We start from the raw sequence: 25,497 nt of genomic DNA on the forward strand, positions 1-25,497 counted from the left end.
ATACTGGAACTGACAGGGTTTTAAAATATCAACAATGGTGGGTCAAATCCATGAACAAGTCCTCTCTACTATGACCCAAATCAGAGAATCAAATAAATTAATTATTATTATTCGGAAGTATACTATATCTGTATACACCCTAACGAAACCTCCTAATGTATAATAAGACCTCAACAAGAATAGACGGTGATCACTTAGATTCACACGAGGTGGTTAAGTGTCTCCTTTCCGTACCTAGGAAATCAGCTATTAATACACGGTGCACAGTACTGACAACACATACCATAAGTCATGCACAGTGATAACACATCTCAAGGTACAAATTAATATACTGAGCATATAACTTGGGCAACAAATGCCAATAATATTAAACATAATAAATCCATATCTGGGCAACATATGCCAATGCTATTGAATATAATAAATCCATACCTGGGCAACCCATCTATATCTATGTAAAAACATAGATGTATAGGCAACTCCATGCTAAATATAAATAGGCAAATCATCCATGCCCTAAAAATAATCTAGTAAACAAATTAACCATGTCTTGGCAAATCAACTATGGCCTATAAACCATGTCCCTAGACAAATCAACCATGCCTGTAGGGAATTGTGAAACTGTACTTATTAGCCAGTCCACTAGTTCTATATGGCAACACATGCCAAAAATATAAGTGCAACTTAATTTATAAATCAATCCACTAATGAATATAATAAATCCATAACTTAGGCAACTCATGCCCTTACTATTGAACCACATACCCGACAGCGACCCATCATGAATGCATAAGGTATAGATGAGTCTAAACTTATTAGCCAGCTCACATAGTTCTATATGGCAACATATCCATATAATATAAATGCGACTTAATTTATTATTCAGTCCATTTATTACCTAAAATGTAAAGATCGAGCATAATAATAATGATTTATATTATTAACAATTATGGCAACACATCCATATAATATAAATGCGACTTAATTTATAATTCAGTCTATTTATTACCTGAGATCCGTACTAGAAAGGACACAATTAATATTTAGAAATATTAATCGGACATAATAATAATTAACGGGTAATAAAATAATAATAATTTAATGTCCGTTAAACCCGTAAATACCAACCATAGGCCCAAAAATGAAGGTTTAAGGTTCTAGAAATTATAAACTAGTCCTAAAGGGTATTTTGGACTTTTCCAGCAGTTGCAGAGGTCCCCCACGCGCCTCCCAAAGCCTTCCCACGCGCTGCCACCTTTCCCCCACTCTCACACACTCCTCCACGCACCACAAGCGCGCGCAATAGCTCCCTGCTGACGCGGCGCATTCTGGTTGGTCTGTTGTAACAGACTTCTATGGGCGCGCTACACGGGATTGATCTGATGTCCTCCACTAATCTAACGGCTAATGATCCGAGCATACAGCAGTAGCATGGACTGCAATGTACTGGATCAATCAAATGACTTCAGTGGCCCAGATGCGTGAGCACACTAACTACATTGCGCCGCATCACACCGAATTACTCCGGTCACCTTCCTCACGGCCGGAATCCTCGGTCTCGCCGGAAATTACAAAAAAATTCCCGAAAAATCCCAGAAAATTCTATAAAAATCCCTAAAGCCTTAAATAATTATTTTAGCTATAATTAATTATATAGGCCAATAATAAAAATATCTAACACCCTAAATAATTAAAATCCCATTAATTTAATAAAATAAAATTTAATTCATCATAGTCCTAGCATGGTCTCAAACCTCAAAAAATAGCTGAATAAATTCAATGAATAATTTATGGATTTCAAGGCAGTTGGGGTAAATTCTCCTTTCACCGCTCCAAGCTTATTTATCTTATTTTTCTTCATTCTCTCTTCTAAATTCTATCCAACTTTACATAATATATCTAACTTTACAATAAAAATCTAACAATTATATCTAACTTTAAATAATATCTAACTTTAACTAAGATATCACAATAAATCAGTCTAATCTAACATTAATAAATAAACTCTAACCATTCAATCCTATCTAACTTTAACTTTAAATAAAACAAATCAAATATTATATATAATACCAATTTAACTTTAAATAAAATAATATAAACATATAAAATTATATCTACATACATATCCTAAACTTACGTAATATAACAATAAATTTAAATAACATACTTTAATTAATAATAACTGTCATAACCAATAATAATAAATAACATTATAATATACAACCAATTTTACTTGCACAGATAAATAATAATAATTTAATAATTAGCATAAACAACTAATAGGTAAATAAATCTACTCATAAAATAATTAAACCAATACAGAATTAATTTAAATAAACTCTTTAAAAATACGGGGCATTACAAATAGAGCTATCAAAAAATTACATAAAAAGTATATCAAGTGTTTGTTGATATATCATAATAAGTATTTTTTTATAATTAAATTATTTTTCAATTAATTTGATAACAATTTTTTTTAAAACACTTCTATTATTAATTTTATAATAATATCTTTTAATAGGATGTGATCCGTATTTGATAATATGAACTTTATTAAGGTGGGAGTATAATTGTCTTTATAAAAAATAAAAAAGACAAAATTGTCTAATGAGAAAAATTGTTACTTAAAATATATATTCGTCCTCTACACATAACATAGTTTTGAAAGTTCCAAATTCTAGGCTTCATTTAAAAGTTCTACTGAGCTAAATTTGGTAATTATTAAAAAAGTTTTTCAATACCATACGCGTTCTAAAAATGATGATGATAAGGAATAAAAAGTGTTAATTAGATTTGGAAACAATTTAAACTCTACATTTGGTATATCATTCTTTTTACTTGTTTTTTCAATCAATGATCACAATTTCTTTTAGGAGACGAGATTCGCGCTCCACTTTTCTCCGATTGTACTACATTTATCTTTTTATTTTAATTTAAATAATAAGAAAGTCCTTAAATTTATTAACGCACTATCCCTTAATTTATAATGTCATACCTATCCTTTATACAATTTTAACATTTTTTTACCTTCTTTACTTTATTTACTATTTTTTTTCCTTTCTATTTGTTTTTTTCCAGAGGTCCTCAAAAAAAATAATTTATTCCATACTAATAATTTAATTTTTGACCGTCAAAAGAAATAATTTATTTCATAATGACTTTTTTTATTCTTTTTTTTATTATTTTGTAATATTATTCAACAAAGTTAACTTTTTTTTCTATCAAGAGCAGAACTTTTTTTTTTTTTTGATAATTTTTTATGGGTCCTGTCAAAAGAAATAATTTATTAGATAAAAATAAATTTTTTTTTTTTTTTTGGGCTCTTATCAAAAGAGATTATTTATTCAATGTAGATTAAAAAAAAAAAAAAAAAAAATTTAATCCTCTTCTATTCATACTTTCTTTTTTTCTTTTGGGGATGTTGACAAAAAAGATAATTTTTTTAATAAATATTTTTTTCGGGGTTTTTTTTTTCATGTCAAAAGATATAATTTTTTTAATGCTTGCTTTTTATTTTTTTGGCCCGGTCAAAAGAGTCAATTTATTTAACAAAATTTTTTATTTCTTGGTCCCATAAAAAAAAAAAAATTGTTCAATTATTCAATTAATTTTTTGTCTTGTCAAAAGAGACCTAAAATAATAAAGATTATAGATAATGAGAGGAAATGTAAAATGATAGTTTTGTCATTTAAAAAGTAATAATTATTTACTTGTAAAGGTAGAGTTATATATAATTATCATTTCATTTAAAATTGTAATACAAATGTTGAAAAATGGGATGCAGATATCGCCTCCCTTTCTTTTTCCTCTACATTTGTAAATTACCAAATCGAGCTCCCTCTCCCTGTTCATATCATTCCATGTGGATACTTCGATAATCCTGTGGATTAGTGTCTCCGGTAGACTTTTGGAGTGCCAGATTTCAACTCTTTAGATCTACTAATCTAACTTTTAACATTTCTTACCTTTATATATATATATATATATATATATATATATATTTCATATCATTCCATATATATTCAGTCGAAACTTTTCATTATTAAATGAATATCTTAAATAGATTCAAGGAAGAAATGATGTAATGCGTGTTGGCTCGGTATTTACACACAAATTTCATTTTTCAAAAACGAAAATGAAGTAATGATGCTTTAATAATGCTTTTACATTCCTCGATTAAATTTAAAAGTACAAAATATTCCACTTTTTGAAGGTAATTATGTCATTTAAAAAAAAAATGCAAATTATGTCATATTATTTGTTAGAAAAAAAGAAATAGAGAGCTAGTGTATAAATAGGGTATGAATATATCACATCCTTTCTAATAAATAAATAAATAAATAAATAAATAAATATATATATATATATATATATATATATATATATATATTAATGAACTAACTTTTTTATCATTTGATAATTAATATATTTTTAACATTTTGTATATATATATATATATATATATATATATTAATGAACTAACTTTTTTATCATTTGATAATTAATATATTTTTAACATTTTGCTGTATCATCAATTGTCATATTAACCCATAGCTTATGCCGGTCGGCAGAAGCTAAGTTATCTCAATAACATTTAAACCAATACGTACCGATTATTTTGAAGTTTTTTCATGTCCTTTGCTAGACATACTAATTATTTTACTTGAGAATGGTAAAAATTCAAAAAAAAAAATGAGTTTTAATTATGCGTACAAGGTTTTATACTTCATCTTTATACTTGAAAAGTTCGAGATAGCAAAAATAGGTGCATTGTATTTTTATATTGTGGCAATTGCATAATTCACTGAGACCAAAAATAAAATTAAAAAACCACAAAGGAGAATTTGCATTCTAACATATAGTGAAGCCTCAAAGATTATTTCTCTCGGCCCTAGTTCTCGTCCATAGCATCATCCTTATCTAGTTTCAGCCAGTAGAGGGGCTGCCTATCCTACTGTAGGTTTGTAAGCATGGTTTGTAACAAACGCGGTCGAATATCGGTGTAAAAGTATCAGACCCAGGGTTACGAATATCGGTGTAAAAGTATCAAGCATAGGGTTACGAACCGACCGATACGTAACATATAGGATTACTATCCAACCAATACCGATACGTAACATATCGGTGACGAACCATGATTTGTAGGCTTGTCTATGTTCTAGATCATCAAGTCTTGCGAGAACATGAAATCACAGAAGTGCAACTTTTATGTTCAGCAACTTCTTTCATACTGTTGTAGAAATGAAGTTGTCTATGTTCTGCATCATCAACTCTTGCGATAACATGAAATCGCAGAAGTGCAACTTTTATGTTCAGCAACTTCTTTCAGACTGTTGTAGAAAACGAAGTTCAGAGAGTTTCCGTATCACGATCCAATTGCACAAAACCATTTCACAAGAGTGGCAATGAGCACGAAGATCGTTGTCGTGCGTAACACCTCCACCAGTTTATTGCAGCTGAAACTCTAGACCTGATACTCTCTTATCATTGACCTAGCCTTGAGGCCAAAATGACAAAGAACCTGAAGTACAGAAGCATGTAACAAAATAGATATTCAGGCCTTCTCATTTCTACTGCACAGTCCACACTATCCTTTAGAGTAGCTACCACCGATAACAAATTTTTGCAAAAAGGCTGTGATTCTTGTTTAACTTAACAAAAGTGCTATTTATACAAAACAACAAAGGTATAACTCCTACAAGCACTATTATCCCGATACAAGTAAATACACAAAAACAACAAAAACATAAAGAGAAAATTTATTACAGGGGTGTAAAGGGTAAGGTCGCTCTTGCATACTATATTGTCTACTATATGCCATTAGGCCATGTTGAATTCACATGGAACCTACTGCCGGTTGGGTTTCTCTCTTCATTTCTCCTCGAACTCCACATCGATGATCTCAGATTCAGACTTTGAGGAGGAAGCACGGTCTCCGCTACCTCTTGAGAAGAAGTCCCCTTTTGGCTGCCACACTATGTTTCCGCAGTTTGTACAGCGAATTATTTGGTTCTTGTAACCGACGAATTGCCTCTTGCAAGCAGGACAGGCTCCCTGTTCAAGTTGTTTAACACGAGGATTCAACTAACATAATATTCCACTTAATTCATAATAACCAACTCCATTATAGGTTTTGACAGAAAGTGATGTTAACTTTGTCACATCATCGACACAATTCTATGTAGACCTTAAAAGGCTACATGTCATAGCATAGGCAGTGGCTACAAGATGCCAACAATCTAGTCAATATGGAAAAATAAGCCATTCAGAAGTCTAGTTTTCCTGGATCCTCATGGCTTCACTCAACCTTCTTTGACAGCTAGGGAATAATAATGTCAACGATATTTTTTTCTCTTTTTTTTTTTTTCTTTTTTGGCAAGGAATTTTGCTTTTATTATTATTATATTTTTTTATCTCTTTTCTTTTTTTGATAAGCAATTTTGCATTTAAATTATTTGGGATTCATCAAGCTAATGAGACAGAAAAGAAGAAAGTGTGAAAATCAGGCTACAGAATTCCAAACATACTAATTTAAAGAAAACAAATTAGATTCAAGAAAAAATAGGGAGCTCTATATTTGTAGAGGATATAACTTAGACCACATACTAATGTTACGGCCTTCTGGGAACTTAGAATGTTATGAACTTGTGATATGCTGAATGGAAACCAGAACCTGGTTCATCACATATTAAAAAACGTGACAGGATGCTATCGTATGTTGAAAATAAAGGAGAATAAGGATAAACACATGTTTTAATATGTGAAACAATATGGATAGACTAAAATAAATGGCATAGTTGGTATGTGTTAGGTGGTTCAAATGACGAGTGGTTCACTTCCAACTAGGAAATAAATAATAAAAACCATTACTATGGAAATACACAAGTGGTTCATCCCTATTGCATATTTCTTAAATTGTAACATCACATGCGAAAAAAAAATTGATCTCGTATGTGCTCCCCTTTCCTCTCATCATTCTCCTATAAGGGCAACAATAATTTTTTTCAGAATGTTAATTTTAGTGTCCCGGTACAAAAGTTTTTAACTTTTCTAAATGCTTATTCTAACATATCATTCACTTTCTAACATTAACCATGCTACAATCTCCATAACGGAATGCTGAAAAATAAGGAGGTAAACTTCATTTTCTAGATTTTAAGATTTCCCATTTCCTTTTCTTTCATCCAAACACAAAATCCTAGATGTGTTTACAGTATTGCCCCAGGTTCACTGCATCGATTTTTTAAGAGTGGACTTTCTGTTGGGCCAATCCAAACACGCATTTGGATCTGTGACATCAGTAGTAGTATTCAATATTGCTCCAGATACATTGAATGATATATGAATGAGGTTGTATTAACTTCCATTTAAGGAAATGCCCATACAAGATGGGCGGTCACCCAGTCCCGGTCCCGGTCCTACTCTAATTCTTTAATCGGCGTAAAGAAGTTCTAAATTTAAGGTTGAGGGACTCATAACTCAATTATTCTAAAGGAGAAAACCAGCTGCTGCCTGTGAAGAGAAAAAGGTAAGGCCAATTAGTTGTAGCTACTTTTCCAACCAATTTGTTATAACCTTTTCCTTGCTTTTTTTTTCCCTGGTAGGTAATTGCTTGTAACTTTTTACACCACACAACCATGAGTTTCTGTTCTCTCCCTTGAACCAAATTATACGTGCATTTACTATGTCTAATTTGGGTCCCTAAACTGGAAAGGAGGAGGGGGGCTATATTTCTATATCAATTGTGAGTGGGACATTAATATAATCCTAATGAAGCAGCATCAAGGATGAACAGAAAATTTTAAAAGGAAGTAAAGCTGTGGGAAAATTACACCAACTTCCCTTGTATTCGACTCAAGTATAGGAAAACCCACATCCTACAAGAAATGACATCGACCTCCCTTTTGAATTCTTTAAAGATTTCCTTTTTACCAGCCAACCATCGATAGGTCAACTGGATGTGCTTATGTCATCTTCTAAAATATGGGGGAAAAACCTATATTGCCCCTATTACAGTTATGAAGCAAAATATCCATTAAACCCTCAATGCTAGTCAAAAAAAAAAATTTTAAACACCACCTGATCAGTCCATGACATTTATTACCCACCCAAAGTCAATCACTAGCACACATATATACAAATACCTATGTAATATATTTATTTTACCATTAACATCGGCACTCAACCTAGGCCACGAGGCCTACTTTATCATCAAAAGTTCTATTTCCTCCGACCTGCAACGCTTGAGCAACTCTCTCTCTCTCTCCCCACCACAAATCCACAGGTTTAAACAAGTACTTGCATGCAACACATGAAGCCGAGTCCATTTAACATAGGAGTGGTTTAACTGGTAGAGGTGGTTCAAGTGCATTTGAAACAAATCTGACTATTCCTTTACTAACCCCTTCTCCAATCGATAATATTCCTTTTTTATCAGAAACAAATAACCAAACAGAATCCAAAAGCTGCCTAGTATTTCTTTCAAAAAGGTATCCTCAGGAACAGCAAAGTAGACGACAAAGGATGGGCTAGAAACATGTAAGGACCATAACCAACAAAAAACACGGGCATGGACATGGTCAACTTTAGGAGAGATTTCTAGATTAGTAAAGAGGTAGGGATTTTGAATGCTGTTACAGCAGTAATTCCAAAAGATATTATATAAGAGTCAACTATTCCAGTTTAAAATTAACAACAACAAAGAAGAATATGGAAACTAACAGTAGGCAGTTTACCTTAATGACAAAATTATTGGCAAAAGTCCCGATGAGAAGAGGACCAGCAAATGGCAGTATCCATGTTGCTAATACCAAAAACCGAAAGAGCCATCCAGATAACGCAAACCAGAGGAAGAAGATTGTCTACATAAATAAATAAGAAGAGTAAGCTAACAGAGTATTACACTGCCAGAACCAACATCTATAAAAAGTATCCTCTACAAAAATATGGCTTATCCAGCTTGGCAGAACTGTTTTCTCTTCTTTTTTATTTTTATTTTATTTTTTCTCCCCCCGGTTATTAGAAGTTATCATTGCTGCATTGCCTATACTCAAAAAAGACATTGCCAAAAAAAAAAGGTAAAAATAAGTGTAAAATAAATGAATTTGTAAGTGCTTTCATTACCTTTTTAGAAGACCAATATAATAAAATAGATGCTCACATCACTCATTAATAAAATAGCAACACAACCATAAAATTTAAGACTGATTAGCTTAGATACAGCCAAAGCAGGACAAAAAAACAAATACACGCATAAAGAAAGTACGAGGATCTCTTACACAGCTTGTGCTTGGTGTTTGAATTTGTTTCTCTCAGATAGGTTGATTATACACCAATAAGAATATGAGGCGGAAAACATCAATTATGATGGAGATAGTTTAAGGGATATGATATTGGCACTCCACCTTTATACACTTGCATTCGGCAAATGAAAAAATTACCCCTCAAAAGTAGAGTATGAAAAGAATCTTCACCCAATGTGGTCCCCATTAATCAAGGGTGTTGGGAGAGGGAGACTGAATACAGATTTAACCTTTGGATTATTTGAAAAAAATGGCTCAAAAGCATAGTGTAAGAGCCTTTTTCTTTTTCTTTTTTTTTAATTTTAAGATCGGTGAGTGTAAGAGTACTTTTTGGAACAATTGTGCAGTGTGATATTTCTTTAGAAAGACAATTGTGTCATTTCCTTTTATTTAAAAACGAGAAATATAGTAGAGTGCAAGTCTGCAAAAATGGAGTGTCAATATCATTTCTCCAAGTTCATATGAAATCAAACTCTGTTTCATTAGTCTTCATTAATTGATAACTTTGTGGGAATTTGTTTTCTTCAAAAATTATGTACTTGTATACAATTTATCATTATAAGGTATCATAATATTCACAACTAAATAAGGTTCTGTTTATATCAAACGTCAGTGTTAGTCCACATCTTTTTGCCTTAATTATGGATGAACTAACGAGAAACATTTGGGATGAGATTCCATAATGTATATTATTTGCTAATGATATTGCTTTAATTGATAAAACTATAAAAGAGTAGCGCTAAAATTGGAGGTTTTGAAAGAAGCTCTAGAAATTGAAAATTTTAAAATAAGTATGAAGAAAATTAAATACATTGAGTGTAACTTTAGTAAATTAAAAAATGCAAATAGGGATGTACCGAAGATTGAGGATCAAAAGATACCAAAAAAAGAACATTTCCACTATTTAGGCTCCATTATTCACAATGAAAGAGTTATTGAAAATAATGCTAATCATAGAATCAAGATGTGATGGATTAAATAGAGAAGTGCATCTAGTTTAAAACAATATATGCCTAGAGTAAGTGTGAAAAAACACAAATGTTGAGTTGAATGCGCGGCAAGATTAAGAAGGATACAATGAAAAATGGACACATTTGTGAGGTGGTTAAAATGACACCTATTGAAGATAAAATGAGAGAAACTTGATTAAAAAATTAAAATAGTTTTGACAAGTGAGAAAAAGATCACTAAGTGCACTTGTTAGGAAGAATAACATGATCCAAACTTAGGGTGATGCTAGTGGAAGGGAAATAACAAAATTAACATTGATAAAGTTAGTAACAAAAGATATGTTAAGTTGTTAACATGTGGTCTGACTGAGGCTATGACTTTAGATAGAGTAGAATGCAAAAATATGAATTCATGTAGCCAACCCTCGAGTAGTTAGGAAAAAGCTTCGTTGAGTATCATATTATTCATACTACACTCTCATACAAAACTTAATAATTCAAACAAAATCATTGGTTAACTATAACAGTTTCTATCAACTACAACGATTGGGTCTTTTATTTTTCATGCCTCTAATATTATCTTGACCATCATTAAAACATTTTGCTAGAGATGATGACTGGGATTATGATATAGGCCAATCGAGAACGTTGATCACATTAAGAAGTATGCATGACAATATTACATGCAGCATAAAATTGAGATACACTTACAGCAAAACTTCTTCCTAATGGAGTATCCAGAAAATCATTGAACTGCTTCCTGTACTGCAAGGATACCAAGGCAACAGAAAATATAATTAACAATTCTCATTGTCTATCTTCAATAACAAGGATTCGGCATTGTCTAAGAATGAACAAAGGCATGCAACTTCAGTATTCAGAAAAATTAACTGAAAATTATCAAATAAGTAGTTTACTCAAATGCAAAAGTTGTTCATCACAAAGAACTCACTTAAACTTTGCTTTTACCCCTTGCATTCAACCAGGGTGATGGTTTCAGAAAGCTCTAAACTATTCAAGGTCAAGTACAGATGCATTTAGGTTGAGTTCATCAAAGCCGGAGGCCATGGCTTATAAATTTAATCTGGAAACCTAAGTTGGATTCGGTCTAAGTTTCTCAAACTAAATTTAGGGAACATTCAAGATAAATCTATCATATAGAAAAAAGGGGGAAAAATTACATACAGAAATCCAAACATTGTAAATTAAGCATAAGAGAAAAAGAGATTCAACATTTCAGCAATCAAGTTGCACGTTAATTTGAATATAAACCCTAATATTCAGAATATACATTCATATACATGCATCCATACATATATATAGATATATATATAAATATATAACCTTAAATTATCTTTCCTAAAACTTACGATGTGATGTTCAGTGTTCTATCGACTCTACTTTGTATTGAAAACCCATTAACACAGTGTTCATGCAATCAAATTGTGAATTGAGATTCTACATAAAAAGAGAAAGCCAACCCTAGGCAAATTTCTACTGAAATCAAGACTAAAAGTCCGCCATCGCTGCGTGATCGCGAAGTCGCGGTCAAGCTCCCTTGCACGGTCGGAGGCGGATTGGGCCACCTCCGAGAGCCGCCGCGAGACGGCGTAGCGACGGTCGATGCTCTCGGCCGTCTTCCTGGACTCGTAGACAAGCTGCTCAAAGCCGTCGTTGGCGCTCCGCCACGCGTCCCGCCACAGCTCGCCGGAGGCCATGCGCTTCGTGAAGCCCTCGAAGTCGCTGCGCTGGAAGGCCCGTACAGTGGCCACGTGGCGCGAAGGAACGAGCAGTTTTTGGGTGCGATAGAGGCGTTGAGGGTTGGAGGAGAGTAAGGGATGCCATGGCAGTGTCGTAGCCATGACCGCAGAGATTCACACAGATTACTCGCCTTTTATGCTTTTGTGTGGAAGGTGAAGGAGGAGGAGGTATGGGTTGTGGGTCTGGCTTGGAAAGGTTGGGGCAAATTCAACTTTGAGCCCAAAAGTATTTTGGTTTTCTGTAGTTGTCCTTGTAAAATGTTTTTGTTGTTATATTGCCCATCCCTCTATCTTTTGGTGGGTTAACTTGTTTTTAGCTCAATTTCACTTTAAACCCATTTTGCTATTTTCTTTTATTTTTTTAATTATTTTTTATCATTATTGAAGACATACCATGACATATCAATTTATTTTTATATACAAGACGACAAGTTCTTCAATACGTGTAATCATTATTTTTTAGCACGGAATTACTTTATTATTTTTTAATAAGTAACTGCTTGAAGTTTTGGACTCTTAACCTCTCCACTCCCGCTATGAGTATGAAATAATATGGGAATCAAATGATATATCTCATAGTGTTTTCTTAAACTAATTTAAAATATAAAATAAAATAAATTTTAAATTGAATTTTTTAAAATATCATCCTTTTAAATTAATTATTTTACAAATAAATTAAATGAACAAAATAATATTCTTTTATATATATTTTTAAAAAAATAAATGACGGCGGCGATGGTGGAAGGCGGCAATGATGTAGCGGATGATGGTGGAAAATGATGGTGTTGGATGGTAGTAAAGGTGGTAGGATTGGTGACAGTGGTGGTAGTGTGGGTGGAGGGCAGCTATAGTCATAGATAGGGATGACAACGGGGGCGGTTTTGGGCAGGTGTACCCTCTCCCGCTCCCACAATCGTTTAGAAACCCCCGCGCCCGTTCCCGCCCAAAACCGCCTAAATGAGGGATATTTCCACCCCATCCCCGCTCCATTTAACTTTTTTTACCCCTGCTAGCACCCGCCCCGCCCCCGTTTAGTTTCAGAATTTCTCCTTCTTTTTAAATTTTTTTCCTTAAATACAATTATATAACTATTGAAATATATATATATATATATATATATGAAAATACAAAGAATTTTTCCCTAATCGTAGAGAGATAAACTTTACACTCCCAATGATTTTTTAACCCCTTTTCCCTCTCAATCCCCTCTATTTATAGACTGTTATAACCACCACTGAGCTGGTCCTATCTTGTTCTCCTTTGGCTGGACTCGACTTCCCTCATTTTATCATGGGCTTCTGAAATGACTTTATGGACCTGGGCCCATACGGCGCGAACTTGCTCCATCCCGTTCGTCCACATCCGACCCGTCCTATGCAATGTGGATCACACCAAACCCGGGTCATTTTGGTGTCCTCATCTGCCCCCAATAATCTCTTTCCTCATTAATGAGGGTGAGATTATTGAAAGGACACGATCTTGGTCTGACAGCTTGGAGCAATAACTCGAGGAATCGAACGGCTGGCACAAGAGCCCAAGTTTCGAGATCTGCAGCGCCACTTTTTGCCTTGATCTTTGGAGTTCCATGTTGCTTTTACTTTTCCTCTTTATAAATTCTGATCTTTCAACCTCCACCCTTCCTCTTACCTCTCGCTTCTACTCTCTGTTGCTTTCCTGCACATTCCGGTGACCCTTTTTCATTTCTCCGGTAAGTTTTTCCGGTAAGTCCTTCCTTTTCGATTTTTAGTTACTGTGCCGTTGCTGAGTTCATCACAAACTTTCAAGGTTAGTTTTTTTTTCTTAAAAAACCTCTCCTTAAGAGACGCCTTTACTGCCTAAGACTTTTCCCCTTTTTTTATGGCTTCCCCTAACCTGAACGCCATTTGATCCAAGAATTATATTCCTCGCGACGTTTCTCTCAAAGTCTACCCAACAAACTTAGACGAGAGATCAGGCGAGGGTCTTCTTCCTGGGGAAGTTTTATTCTCCGCCGTTCACTTGAACGTTATTAGGTTCCCCGTACACCCGTTCTTTTGTTATGCTTTCAACAAATTGGGGCTCTGCCCCCTACAAGTTAACCCAAACTTCCTTAGGGTGATTGCAGTCCTCCTGCTCTTAAATCGTGACAGGGGTCTCAATCTTGACATTATTGACCTTCTCCTCTGCTATCGGATTAACAAGATTTCACAAAACGACTTTTACTATCACTTCTTTCCTATTGACAAACGGTCGATCTGCACTGATAAAAGCTCATTTGAAAAAGGTTGAAGGCGGAATTTAATCGTGGTTGGTGGGAATTGGCGGACTCCGCTCGGCCATTCCTTCCCTATCCCTTCTTCCTTTGGAGCATGTTCTATCTCTGGCTACAAAAAGCTAAAAACACATCCTACCGAAGGCCATTGTGAAAGTTGTCTTCCCTGTTTTTGCACTTTTCTTTGTAGATGCCTTCAAATTCCCCATGATGAATTAGTTTATAGCGTCTGTAGGGCTAGGCTAGATACCTTGCGAGAAAGTGTGCTGAACGATGTCCCTTCAGCTACTGATTTGCTTACAATAATCTCTCTGACATCTCTCTTTTAGGGTCTACAATGGAGAACATTCAGATCCCATCGTTCAGCAGGAGGAGGCGTCCTACTCTCACCCCTCCTAACGCTTCTGCCACCATTTCATCATCTACACCTGCTCCCACATCATCTCTCCTTGCTGTCTCTGCCCCAAAGCAAGTCGCGGTTGCCCCAGCTGCGATTCAAGTCTCAAACCGTCCTGCTGGTGCGCCCTCTGAGCTCACCCATGCTGAGAACCCTGTTGTAGGCCACGTTGCTGAAGTCCGTCCTGCTGCCCCAACCATTATGCCATCGAACATCTCGTCTGACACTTCCTCAGAGAGCACTCAGGATGCTGGAAATTCTGAGGACAATAGGAGGCCAGCTAATGCTGTTCTATCGGAAAAGAGTTTAGGAAAAAGGCCAATGCCTAAGGGCAGTCATGATCTGGGTGATATCCTACCGACCCGAAGGATTAGGACGGCTTCCTTCAGGGTTACTGAACCATCGCCCCCTGCCCGGTTCTTTATTCCTGAGGGCGAGTCAGCCAGAACCTCTGGTCCAATTCCATCCGTTCTTACATGGCGACCTTTACTCAGCCGTGAGGATGGATCAACCATTGGCCCCACTGACTCAATATACAAAGACCCCCTCACCTCGTTTGCTTTCTACAAGGGTTTCTAAACCCCCAAAGACCTTGAAATCCAGAACAAGCTATCCTTTGGTGAGATGTTCTAACAGTTCTCGACCGCTGCTATGGAGGTGACTCTTCTTCTACTGAACTGTGTTCCTTTTCAGTTATGATTCCTTTGTAATTAGTCTGACCTGAATTTCTTTTTCTTCATGCAGACTCTGTTCGGGATGTTCACCTTTCAAAAAACAATTGAAACTCTGAACAAAAAACTTAAGTCTCTCTCTGTGGGCCTTAAAAGGTCTGTTGAAACAGAAACTCTTCTTGAGGCTAGAGTTGCTGAGCTGGAGTCTAAGCTTAGGGACTCAGAGAAGGGAGTTCTTAACCTAAAGGTAGAGAGAGACGGTCTGGTAAACGAGAGGGAAACCTCAGAGCTGAACGGGATTCCCTGAAGACCGAACGGGATTCTCTTCATGATGAGGTTGACGTCTTAAAAACTGAGAAGAGTGTAGCTCTGACAGAAAGGGACTCTCTCAAAGCCGAAAAAGGAAACCTTCAGCGCTCATTCATTGTTGAACGGTTATCGCATGCGAATTCCCAAGAAAAACTTCTAAATGAACGGTCTTCCTTGATAAACATGATCGGCAGAGTCGAAGGGGGTATGAGAGCTCTCCTTGCTCGCTTTACCAGGACCAGTGCCATCCGGTATGCTGAAGGGTACAGAGACGGCTTTGTTGACCGTTCTCCCCCTGAAGGCGAATCAAGCTCTTGTGCTAGTCCTGATGAACTAGATGCTTCTCTGGACATCCACCCCCCAAACAATTATCAAAATCCACCATGCGACCCAGCTGAGAACATTTTTATTGAATGCATAGAGGTCGCATCTTCAGGAATTGTCCCACCCTTTCATCCCCTGAACATTCTTCCTCTTTCTACCATCGTGCCCTCTTCCTCTGTTGCTGCCGACAGACCTATGCCCGCTGAGGGGGTGATTCATCTCGACTCCCCTTCTAAGGATGATGGGGCAGGTGAGAATGGAGGAGATCTCGATGGTCCAGAGGAAGATGGTGGCGAGAATGACAAGTCACGGCCTGGAGAAGATCAGAACTGACATCCAATAGCAGCAGTTTTTTTTTTTTTTTTCTTTTTTTATGTATGGTACTACGTACCTTGAGACCTTTTTGGTTATGAATGATAATGTTTTTGCTCAGCATCACTTTCCTCCTTTGAGTTTTCTATTTTCAACTTTGCAGTGTATTTTCACAAGTGCTTAACATTCGGTCATGTCACCATTCTGTCCTCTTCTTACTCATTTGTGAGCAAGTGTTTGGCGTTCGGCTTGAAGTGCCAGCTGCCACTAACTTGCTGAATGACTGGCGCTCGGCTTGAACGCCTCTTGCCACTTGGCTTCTTTTTATGTTTATTTTTTAGCAAGTGTTTGGCGCTCGACTTGAAGTGCCAGCTGCCACTAACTTGCTGAATGCCTGGCGCTCGGCTTGAACGCCTCTTGCCACTTGGCTTTTTTTATTTTTTTAGCAGGTGTTTGGCGTTCGGATTGAAGTGCCAACTGCCACTAACTTGCTGAATGCCTGGCGCTCGGCTTGAACGCCTCTTGCCACTTGGCTTTTTTTTATTTTTTAGCAAGTGTTTGGCGTTCGGCTTGAAGTGCCAGCTACCACTAACTTACTAAATGCCTGGCGCTCGGCTTGAACGCCTCTTGCCACTTGGCTTTTTTTATTTTTTAGCAAGTGTTTGGCGTTTGGCTTGAAGTGCCAGCTGCCACTAACTTACTGAATGCCTGGCGCTCGGCTTGAACGCCTTTTGCCACTTGGCTTTTTTTTTATTTTTTAGCAAGTGTTTGGCGTTCGACTTGAAGTGCCAGCTGCCACTAACTTGCTGAATGCCTGGCGCTCGGCTTGAACGCCTCTTGCCACTTGGATTTTTTATTTTTTAGCAAGTGTTTGGCGTTCGGCTTGAAGTGCCAGCTGCCACTAACTTGCTGAACGGGAAGAGTGTAAATTTTTAACAAAGAAGAGACTTTTTATAAAGCATGGAAATTTCGTACACTTACAATCATGCAATTTAGAACGTACAATATGCTTGAAATTAAACTCTACTTTTACTGGTAGTACCTTTTCAGAACGTAGCATTCCATGGCTTATTGACTACCCTTCCTGTCATAGTTTCTAGGACGTATGCCCCATTCCCTATGACTTCTGCTATTCTGTACGGACCTTCCCATGGGGAGAACATCTTTTTGACTATTCCCACCTTCCTTTTCAGAACCAGATCGCCAAGAGCGAAACCCCTGTGCCTTACCTTCTTGTTATGGCTATTCACAAACGTCTGTTGATAAGAGGCAAGCCTCACTGCAGCCGCATCCCTTTTTTCTTCCAACAAATCAAGATTGAACCTCAGCATTCTATCATTCTACTCTTGATCCCACGCCAAGCTCCTTATAGTTGGAACCAAATGCTCGACTGGTATCACCGCCTCGGTGCCATAAGCCATAGCGAATGGGCTCTCTCCAGTTGGCCGTCTTGGGGTTGTTCTGTAAGCCTACAAGACGTTCGGTAGCTCATCTAACCATTTGCCTTTTTCATTCTCCAGCTTTTTCTTGATACAAGCAAATATTGTCCTGTTCGTGATTTCGGCTTGACCATTAGCCTGGGGATGACTGACTGCTGCTAACTTCTGATTGATTCCATATTCCTCCAGCAGCTCTCTTACTTGCTTGCTATCGAGGTTGGTTCCATTGTCCATCACGATTGACCTTGGTACACCAAAACGACAGATAATATTATTCCAGATGAAGCGTCTTACTTGAGTTTGGGTGACACTAGGGTACGGCTCTGCTTCTACCCATTTGGTGAAGTAATCAGTAGCTAGCAGAACGTACTTATTCTGCAATCTTGCAGTCGGCAAAGGGCCAACCACGTCCATCCCCCACTGCGCGAAAGGCCATGGGGTGGCCATTACGTGCAGGTCTTCAGGTGGTTGATGTATCAATGACCCGAACCTCTAGCATTTATCGCATCTTCTAAAGAATTCTTCTGCATCTCGTGCCATGTGGGGCCAGAAGTACCCCTGTGTCATTGCTTTGTGTGCAAAAGATCTTCCTCCGGAGTGATTTCCGCATACTCCCTTATGAATGGTTCACATAATCTATCTAGCTTCTGCAGGGGTAGCACACTTCAAATATGGACCCGAGAAGGAGCGTCTATACAACTAACCGTGCACAATGGCATACTTTGCTGCGCTGGACCTAATTCTTCTTGCCTCGTCCTTACGCTCGGGGAGTGTATCATTACGTATGTAAGCCATGATTGGATCAATCCAACTCGGCTCATATGGTATAACATTAACATGTTGAGTGCTCGGATTAGGCAGTTCTTCAAAAATGAAAGGTTGGATCAGTACGTCGACCGGGATGACCCTAGCTAAAGTATCTCCAGAACTGGATGCACTACAAGCCAAGCGGTCGGCATCTTCGTTATACTCTCTCGGCAATTGGATAAACCTGATCTGATCAAAGGCTTTCGCCTCACACAGAACCGCAGCTCGATATGCTTCCATGGTCTCATCCTTGGCCCCATAGTCCCCATTGACTTGTCGAATGACTAGTTGTGAATCACTATAAGCCATCAGATTCTTGATCTTCAGTTCTTTAGCCAACTTTAGCCCAGCTATCAACGCCTCGTATTCTGCCTCATTGTTGGTCGCGTTGAACTCCAGTCTTATCGCCTGGCTCAGCGTAGTTCCTTCTGGTGTTTGCAATTGAATTCCAATCCCAGCCCCCATTTGATTCGAGGAGCCGTCCACGAAAAGCTTCCACCAGGAATAACTATAATCCTCCACCGTATCTTCAGCATCACAGTCAAGTAGGAAATCCGCCACCGCTTGACCTTTGATTGCCGTCCTGGGCTCGTACGCGATATCAAATAAACTCAATTCAATGGCCCACTTGGTCACTCTCCCTGACAGGTCCGGTTTGTGCAGGATCATTCTCAAAGGGAAAGTTGTTAAAACGACGATTGGATGAGATTCAAAATAATGTTTAAGCTTCCTTTTTGCGTTGACCAGCGACAAGATCATTCGTTCGGCCCTTGAGTACCTTCTCTCCGGTTCAGACATTGTCTTGCTAACATAAAACACCGGGAACTGCTTGCCCTCTTTACAACGGATTAGAACGGCACTGGTTGCTATACTGGACACCCTGAGATATAGAAAGAGTTTCTCATTCGGTTCTGGAGCAGACAGAACTGGAGGATTACGCATGTACTCCTTCAGGCTATTTAGCGCCTACCGTTGCTCATCCCCCCAGGTTTGTCTTCCATGCCCTCGAATCGTATCAAAGAAAGGTTTACAGCGGTCTGAAAGCTTGGAAATAAATCGGCTCAGTGCGGCTATCCGGCCTGTGAGTGCCTGCGCCTCTTTAATTGTCTTTGGCTCTGCGTTCCTGATCAAGGCTTCTGCCTGTGCTGGGCTGACCTCAATTCCTCTATGATTGACCACATGTCCCAGGAATTGACCGGAGCTTACACTGAATGAGCATTTGGCCGGATTAAGCTTCATCCCATACTGGCGCAACACATCGAACACATCTTGCAGGTGCGCCAAATGATTGCTCTTCTTCTTACTCTTGACCACCATATCATCAATATAAGCCTCGACAGTGCTGCCCATTTGGACCCTAAAAATCTTGCTGATCAGCCTCTGATAAGTAGCTCCAGCGTTTTTTAATCCAGATGGCATGACTTTATAGCAATAAGTCCCTCGTTCAGTAACAAATGAAGTTTTCTCTTCGTCAATTGGGTCCATAGGAATTTGATTATAACGGAATAAGTATCCAGGAAAGTTAACCGCTCATATCCTGTGGTGGCATCTACTATTTGATCAATCCTGGGCAATGGGAAACTATCATTTAGGCAGGCTTTATTTAGGTTAGTGAAGTCGATGCACACTCTCCATTTCCCATTCTTCTTCTGCACTACAACAACGTTAGAGAGCCAGGCCGGGTACTGAACTTCTCTGATGAATCCGGCTTCAAGCAGCCGATCAACTTCTTCAGCTATAATCTGATTTCGTTCTGGAGCAAATCTTCTTTGCTTCTGCTTCACTGGCTTTGCATTCGAATCCACATTGAGGGAATGGCAGGATACAGCAGGATTTATCCCTGGCATATCTGAATGGCTCCACGCGAATACATCCGCATTCTGAATCAAGAAATTAGTCAACTCTAGTCTCTCTTCTTCAGTGAGTCTGGTTCCCACCCTTGTTGTTTGGTCTGGTTTCTCATGATCAATCTTCACTTCATGAAGGGGTTCTGTGGTCAGAATTGGTAGCTCCTCCCCCTCATCCTTGCTGGGAGGAGGGTTCTGTAATTGCTATTTTGGACTGGCTGAACGGATGGGATTTTTTCCTTTTCCAGTAGATTTCAAACTTACTGAATAACATTCTTTAGCCGCAACCTGGTCCCTGTGTATATCTATCACCTTGGTCCCATCCGGACCCAAACATCGTATCACTTGATGTAAGGTTGACGGAACGCCCTGAACTCTGTGAATCCATCCTCTACCCATCAAGAGGTTGTATGATGGATGAATTTCCACTACCACAAAACTTTTAGTCAAAACTCGCTCAGCGGCTTGTACTGTCAATTCCACTATTCCAATGGGTTCCACTCGCTTCCCATCAAATCCGAGTAACGGATTTCCTGTGGGTTTAAGTCTTTCGGGTTCGATCTCCAGTCGGTCGAACGTCACCCTGGGCATAACATTCGCACTACTTCCTGGATCAATCAGGACTCTCCGAACCAGGCATTCTGCAATCGTCAGACTGACGACTAGTGGATCTTCATGAGGAATCTGAACGCGTAGCAGGTCCGTTTTATCAAACTTTATCGATGTAGATGCGTTCTGCTGGTGCAAAGCATGCACACTACCAATTCTTCTTTTCAGTTGGGCCTAGCATAACTTCGTTCTGAGCAACTCCTCTGACTCCGTCGTTTGTTCAGGCCGGCCATGAATTGCATTTATAATCCGGACGGGTTTAGAGTTGTGTTAATTCAGCCTCTGGTTCCGCTTGATTTGTTCAGTCGGGCGGTTATGCTCTTGCGCCGGACCTTGAACATAGCTTGCAAATTCCCCCTTTGCGATTAGCATCTCTACCTGCCTCCTTAGGTTCCTGTATTCGTTAGTTTGATGTCCAAAATCACTATGGAAAGCACAATGTTTAGTCTGATCCCTCTACTCAAGAGGTTGCCTGATTGGCAGAGGAGGATGAAACTTATCTTTGTTCTCCTGGTATAGCCTTGCTAAGGTGACTCTGAGTGGAGTGACTGATTCCTCCTCCCTAGGCCTCTTCTCCGCCTTTCATGAGGGGTGATGTTGCGGTTGAGCTTGTTTTTGCCGGATCTTGGCTTTGGACTTCTCCTCCGTCGAAATAATTAACGTTTTCCTTGAATTAGCTGCTTCCTCCTCCTCAAGGCGAACAAAACTGTCAGCTCTCTCGTTCAGCTCGTCCATTGTCCTTGGTGTATTAACCACCAAGCTGGTGTGGAACGGCGTCCCCCGGTTCATTGCGAGTTTAAATGCTTGGACTGCTGTTGACGGGTGACACTCCATTACCATGCTTTTAACGAGGTTGAACCGGGTGAGAAAAGCTTGGAGCCGCTCATCCTCATGCTGCTTCATTGTGAAAAGGCTCGATACATCCTTAGCCGGACGCTTCTTCCCGTAATACTAGCTTATGAACTTATCGCATAAGTCCTGGAAACTGGCGATTGAGCCTTGGGCCAGATTCTTGAACCAATTGAGAGCTGGTCCAGCCAAGCTCGTAGGAAAACACTTGCACATCAAAGGATCATTATTAGTATTCAAAGCCATTTTCAACTGAATATGGTATATATGATCGACCGGATCGGTTGTTCCGTCAAAGAGAATGAAGACCGGCATGGAAAACTTCTTTGAATTCGGCGCGTTCATAATTTCATCAGTGAATGGCGATGCGACCGTCCTTGCTGAGGAACACAATGCTTCGTTTTCTCTTGAAAACCGTGACGGAAATCCTCGATCGGCAGATCTCCTTTCTGAGCTATGGTAATCAACTGTCGCTAATGAAGGTCGGTATGGCGGATCGAACGACCTATCCTCTGCAAATTCACTCCACCATGATGACGCAATCCTATGTTCATATGCCGGTGCTTCCTCCCTCATAATCCGTTTGTGATGCGGTTCCAGACGAACAGATCCTTCCCGATCCTTTACTCGGCCGACATTCGGAGGCAGATTACCGATTATACCTTCATCACGACGTGGACCACCACGATTGACGTCTTTTGGATCACCTTGACGATCAGCTTCGGACGGTAAAACTCCCTCTCCTTCAGGAGGCGGCCTCAAAATTGCAGAAGCCTCTCGATACTCCATTCCAGCTCGTAGCTCTGCATTTTCTTTCCTCAAAGCATCAATTATGTTCATTAGCTCATCGAGCTTTGTCTGCTGGCCGTTCTCCAAAGAATTCGGGTTCGCCTCTCCGATCATCATTCCAGATTGGAGCAAAGTCATCAACTGCAGGCTTTTTGATCAAATCGGAGTTCCGCTAACGCGCGCACACCAGATCTGAACTTACACTTGCCGAATTCAATCCTCTACTGGCCGGATTCAGTAATCACAACAGATCACAACCGCGCAGTTCGCCGGATCAAGCACGGATCTGATCTGCTTGGATCGGACGCCAATTTTCCGAAATCAACCGGAACTTGGATTCGTCATGACAAATCGTACTATTACCAATGTTGATTCAGCTTTCGCAGATTAGTCGTCTTCCTCGCAGAATGCGTTGAATCGATCCGATCTGGAATGATATCAATCAATCCTTCCTGTTCTTCCCACAGACGGCGCCAATTGAAAATACAAAGAATTTTTCCCTAATCGTAGAGAGATAAACTTTACACTCCCAATGATTTTTTTAACCCCTTTTCCCTTTCAATCCCTTCTATTTATAGACGGTTATAACCACCACTAAGCTGGTCCTATCTTGTTCTCCTTTGGCTGGACTTGACTTCCCTCATTTTATCATGGGCTTCTGAAATGACTTTATGGACCTGGGTCCATACGACGCGAACTTGCTCCATCCCGTTCGTCCACATCTGACCCGTCCTATGCAATGTGGATCACACCAAACCCAGGTCATTTTGGTGTCCTCAATATATATAAAGGTAATCAATAATTTAACATAAAATTCAAGAGTATGAGCGTTCTTAGTTCGTAGAGCTCTGCCGTTCACTAGAACGGTTGAGAAAATGAGTAAATGTCACTTAAGGTTTCTAGAGTTAACTAAATATATTAAGAAAATAAGAGTAATTTAGTCATTTACCTACCTAAACGGGCCGGCGCGGGGCGACCTCCCCCGGTCTCCACCTCAAACTTGCGCGGGTTTTCATTAATAAAAATCATCCCTGCCCAAATAAGCTAAACAGTCCCCCAAAATCGCTATAAACGGGGCGAGGTGGGGCGGGTACCAGTCCTTGCGAGGTAAATTGCCATCCCTAGTCACGAACGGAAGCAGTATAGGACCAAGGGGCACGTGCCCCATGGATTTTTTCTCTCTCTTATTATATACTATTTTTTCTTATAATATATATATATTTTTTGGGATGTGTAAAAATGTCTTCTAAAATTTCTCAATTTTTTTCTTAAATTATTTCAGTATATTCTATATATGTAATTTATTAATTTACCTCATCCAAAAAATATCACTCTCTCTATATATATATTTACCTATGTCTCTCTCTCTATATAAGCTCCATAAACATTAATTTATATGTATACACATTATTACGTAAATATGTATTTAGTGTACAATGTGCTCCCTGAAACAATTTTTTGGTAGCGAAAAGCAAGTCGGTGGTACTGGCTGTGGAGGTGGTAATAGTGGAAGGCAGTAAAGGTGGCAGTGTTGGTGACGCCAACGACGGTGTCAATAGTAGTGACGGTGGTGGAGGTGGCAGTCATGAAAGTAGTAGAGGTTGTAGTGGTGGTGGTGAAAGACGGTTGTGGTGATTTTTGGAGTTGGAATATGAGGGTTTTTTTAAAACTTATTTTTTGAAAGAATTTATTTGGAAATAAAGTGGTCATTCCACATGTTTAGTTGTGAGATAAATTTTCATTCAAAACAAATGAATGATTGGATTCCTCATTCCTACGTACAAAACGCAACATAAGTTTATACAATTTAAACTAAATACGAATAGTAGCATAATAGGGTCAATAGTATTTTTTTTTTTTTTTTTTTGGGTTTTGAGTCGGATCATAATTAAGGGCATTCAACGTAGGTAACAAATGGTGAGCCACGAGCAGAACCAAAATTAACAACCTCGCCACAATTGATGAGCCGGGGGTTCGCCACACGCGAGCCCCATTCAACGGCTTTTTAGCCTTATATATATATATATATAATCTCTATAAATGCCACACTCAAATTTTTATCGTTCAACACTCATTTAACTAAATTCACTCAATTTTCTTATCATTCAACACTCATTTCACTAAATTCTCATCCTCCAACATTCCATAAGTCTCGACCTCCATCTTACAACCCTCACTTCAACCAATCTCACAACTCCGAATTACCACTAAAATTTAATTATGAGTTCCACTCTCAAGATTTTTCCCAATCTACTAACTCATCTCAACCCCAATACCTATCTCGTCCCCAATACCCACGTCAATTCTAGTACTCACCTAATCCCCAATACCCACCTCAATTCCGATACCCATCTTATCAGCCTCCTCAATCCTAACCTATTTCCAGACAAATAAAACTCATTTGGTCCAAAGAAAAAGATGAAGCATTATGCAAAGAATGTATGATGATGATTGAAAAGATTTAATCACATGTTTGGATCAACATTGGTCTAAGAATTGGAAACAAATCCAAACAAACTTTTGAAGTCAATCGGGGGCACAATGGTAAAAAATAACAATGGTTCGATGAACCTTTTTTTCACTTTCATCCAAAAGTAAACTAAATTTATAGATATTACAAAACCGTCCAAAACACTTCATTGGCTTTAACGTTGAAGATTTAGTAAGCTTATTAGGCTGACATAACTCATCATTAACCAAAAGTGGCCATGGATGGTGTTAGAGGGGTGTGATATTGGATATAGATGGGAAAGTTGTGAGGTGTGCAGCGGAAGATTAGGCCTTGTTTGGTATATGTAATGTTCTGTGTTGTAGTGTTCCAGCCTGCTACAGTACCACTATTGTGGCCCAAAATATGTTTGGCATGGCCTGTATTGCTTTC

At 38.5% G+C, this 25,497-nt stretch overlaps 2 protein-coding genes across 2 annotated transcripts; both read right to left on the reverse strand.

Moving 5' to 3' along the window:
* Positions 1-5,620: 5,620 nt before the first annotated feature.
* On the reverse strand, positions 5,621-12,234 carry LOC132271498 (uncharacterized). Its single transcript, XM_059772887.1, has 4 exons — positions 11,734-12,234; positions 10,964-11,017; positions 8,736-8,861; positions 5,621-6,054 (listed from the first exon to the last, which is right to left on the reverse strand). The coding sequence occupies exons 1-4, from the start codon at positions 12,112-12,114 to the stop codon at positions 5,872-5,874; spliced, it is 744 nt and encodes a 247-aa protein (XP_059628870.1). The 5' UTR covers positions 12,115-12,234; the 3' UTR covers positions 5,621-5,871.
* Positions 12,235-18,414: 6,180 nt separating this feature from the next.
* On the reverse strand, positions 18,415-19,464 carry LOC132270143 (uncharacterized). The gene has a single exon (XM_059771345.1). The coding sequence runs from the start codon at positions 19,462-19,464 to the stop codon at positions 18,415-18,417; it is 1,050 nt and encodes a 349-aa protein (XP_059627328.1).
* Between the last annotated feature and the right edge of the window lie 6,033 nt (positions 19,465-25,497).

This window comes from Cornus florida, unplaced genomic scaffold, assembly GCF_030987335.1.
Source record: "Cornus florida cultivar Cherokee Brave unplaced genomic scaffold, ASM3098733v1 CherokeeBrave_3.0.0_Hap2_Chr08, whole genome shotgun sequence".
In the NCBI taxonomy this organism is placed as follows: Eukaryota; Viridiplantae; Streptophyta; class Magnoliopsida; order Cornales; family Cornaceae; genus Cornus; species Cornus florida.

Coding starts and splice junctions, on each gene's coding strand:
- LOC132270143 (XM_059771345.1), bottom strand. CDS start 19,464: ATGCGTAATCCTCCAGTTCTGTCTGCTCCAGAACCGAATGAGAAACTC.
- LOC132271498 (XM_059772887.1), bottom strand. CDS start 12,114: ATGGCTACGACACTGCCATGGCATCCCTTACTCTCCTCCAACCCTCAA. Junction 11,018..11,733: donor TCAGTAGAAATTTGCCTAGG/GTTGGCTTTCTC, acceptor GTATCCTTGCAG/TACAGGAAGCAGTTCAATGA. Junction 6,055..8,735: donor CCAATAATTTTGTCATTAAG/GTAAACTGCCTA, acceptor CAACTTGAACAG/GGAGCCTGTCCTGCTTGCAA.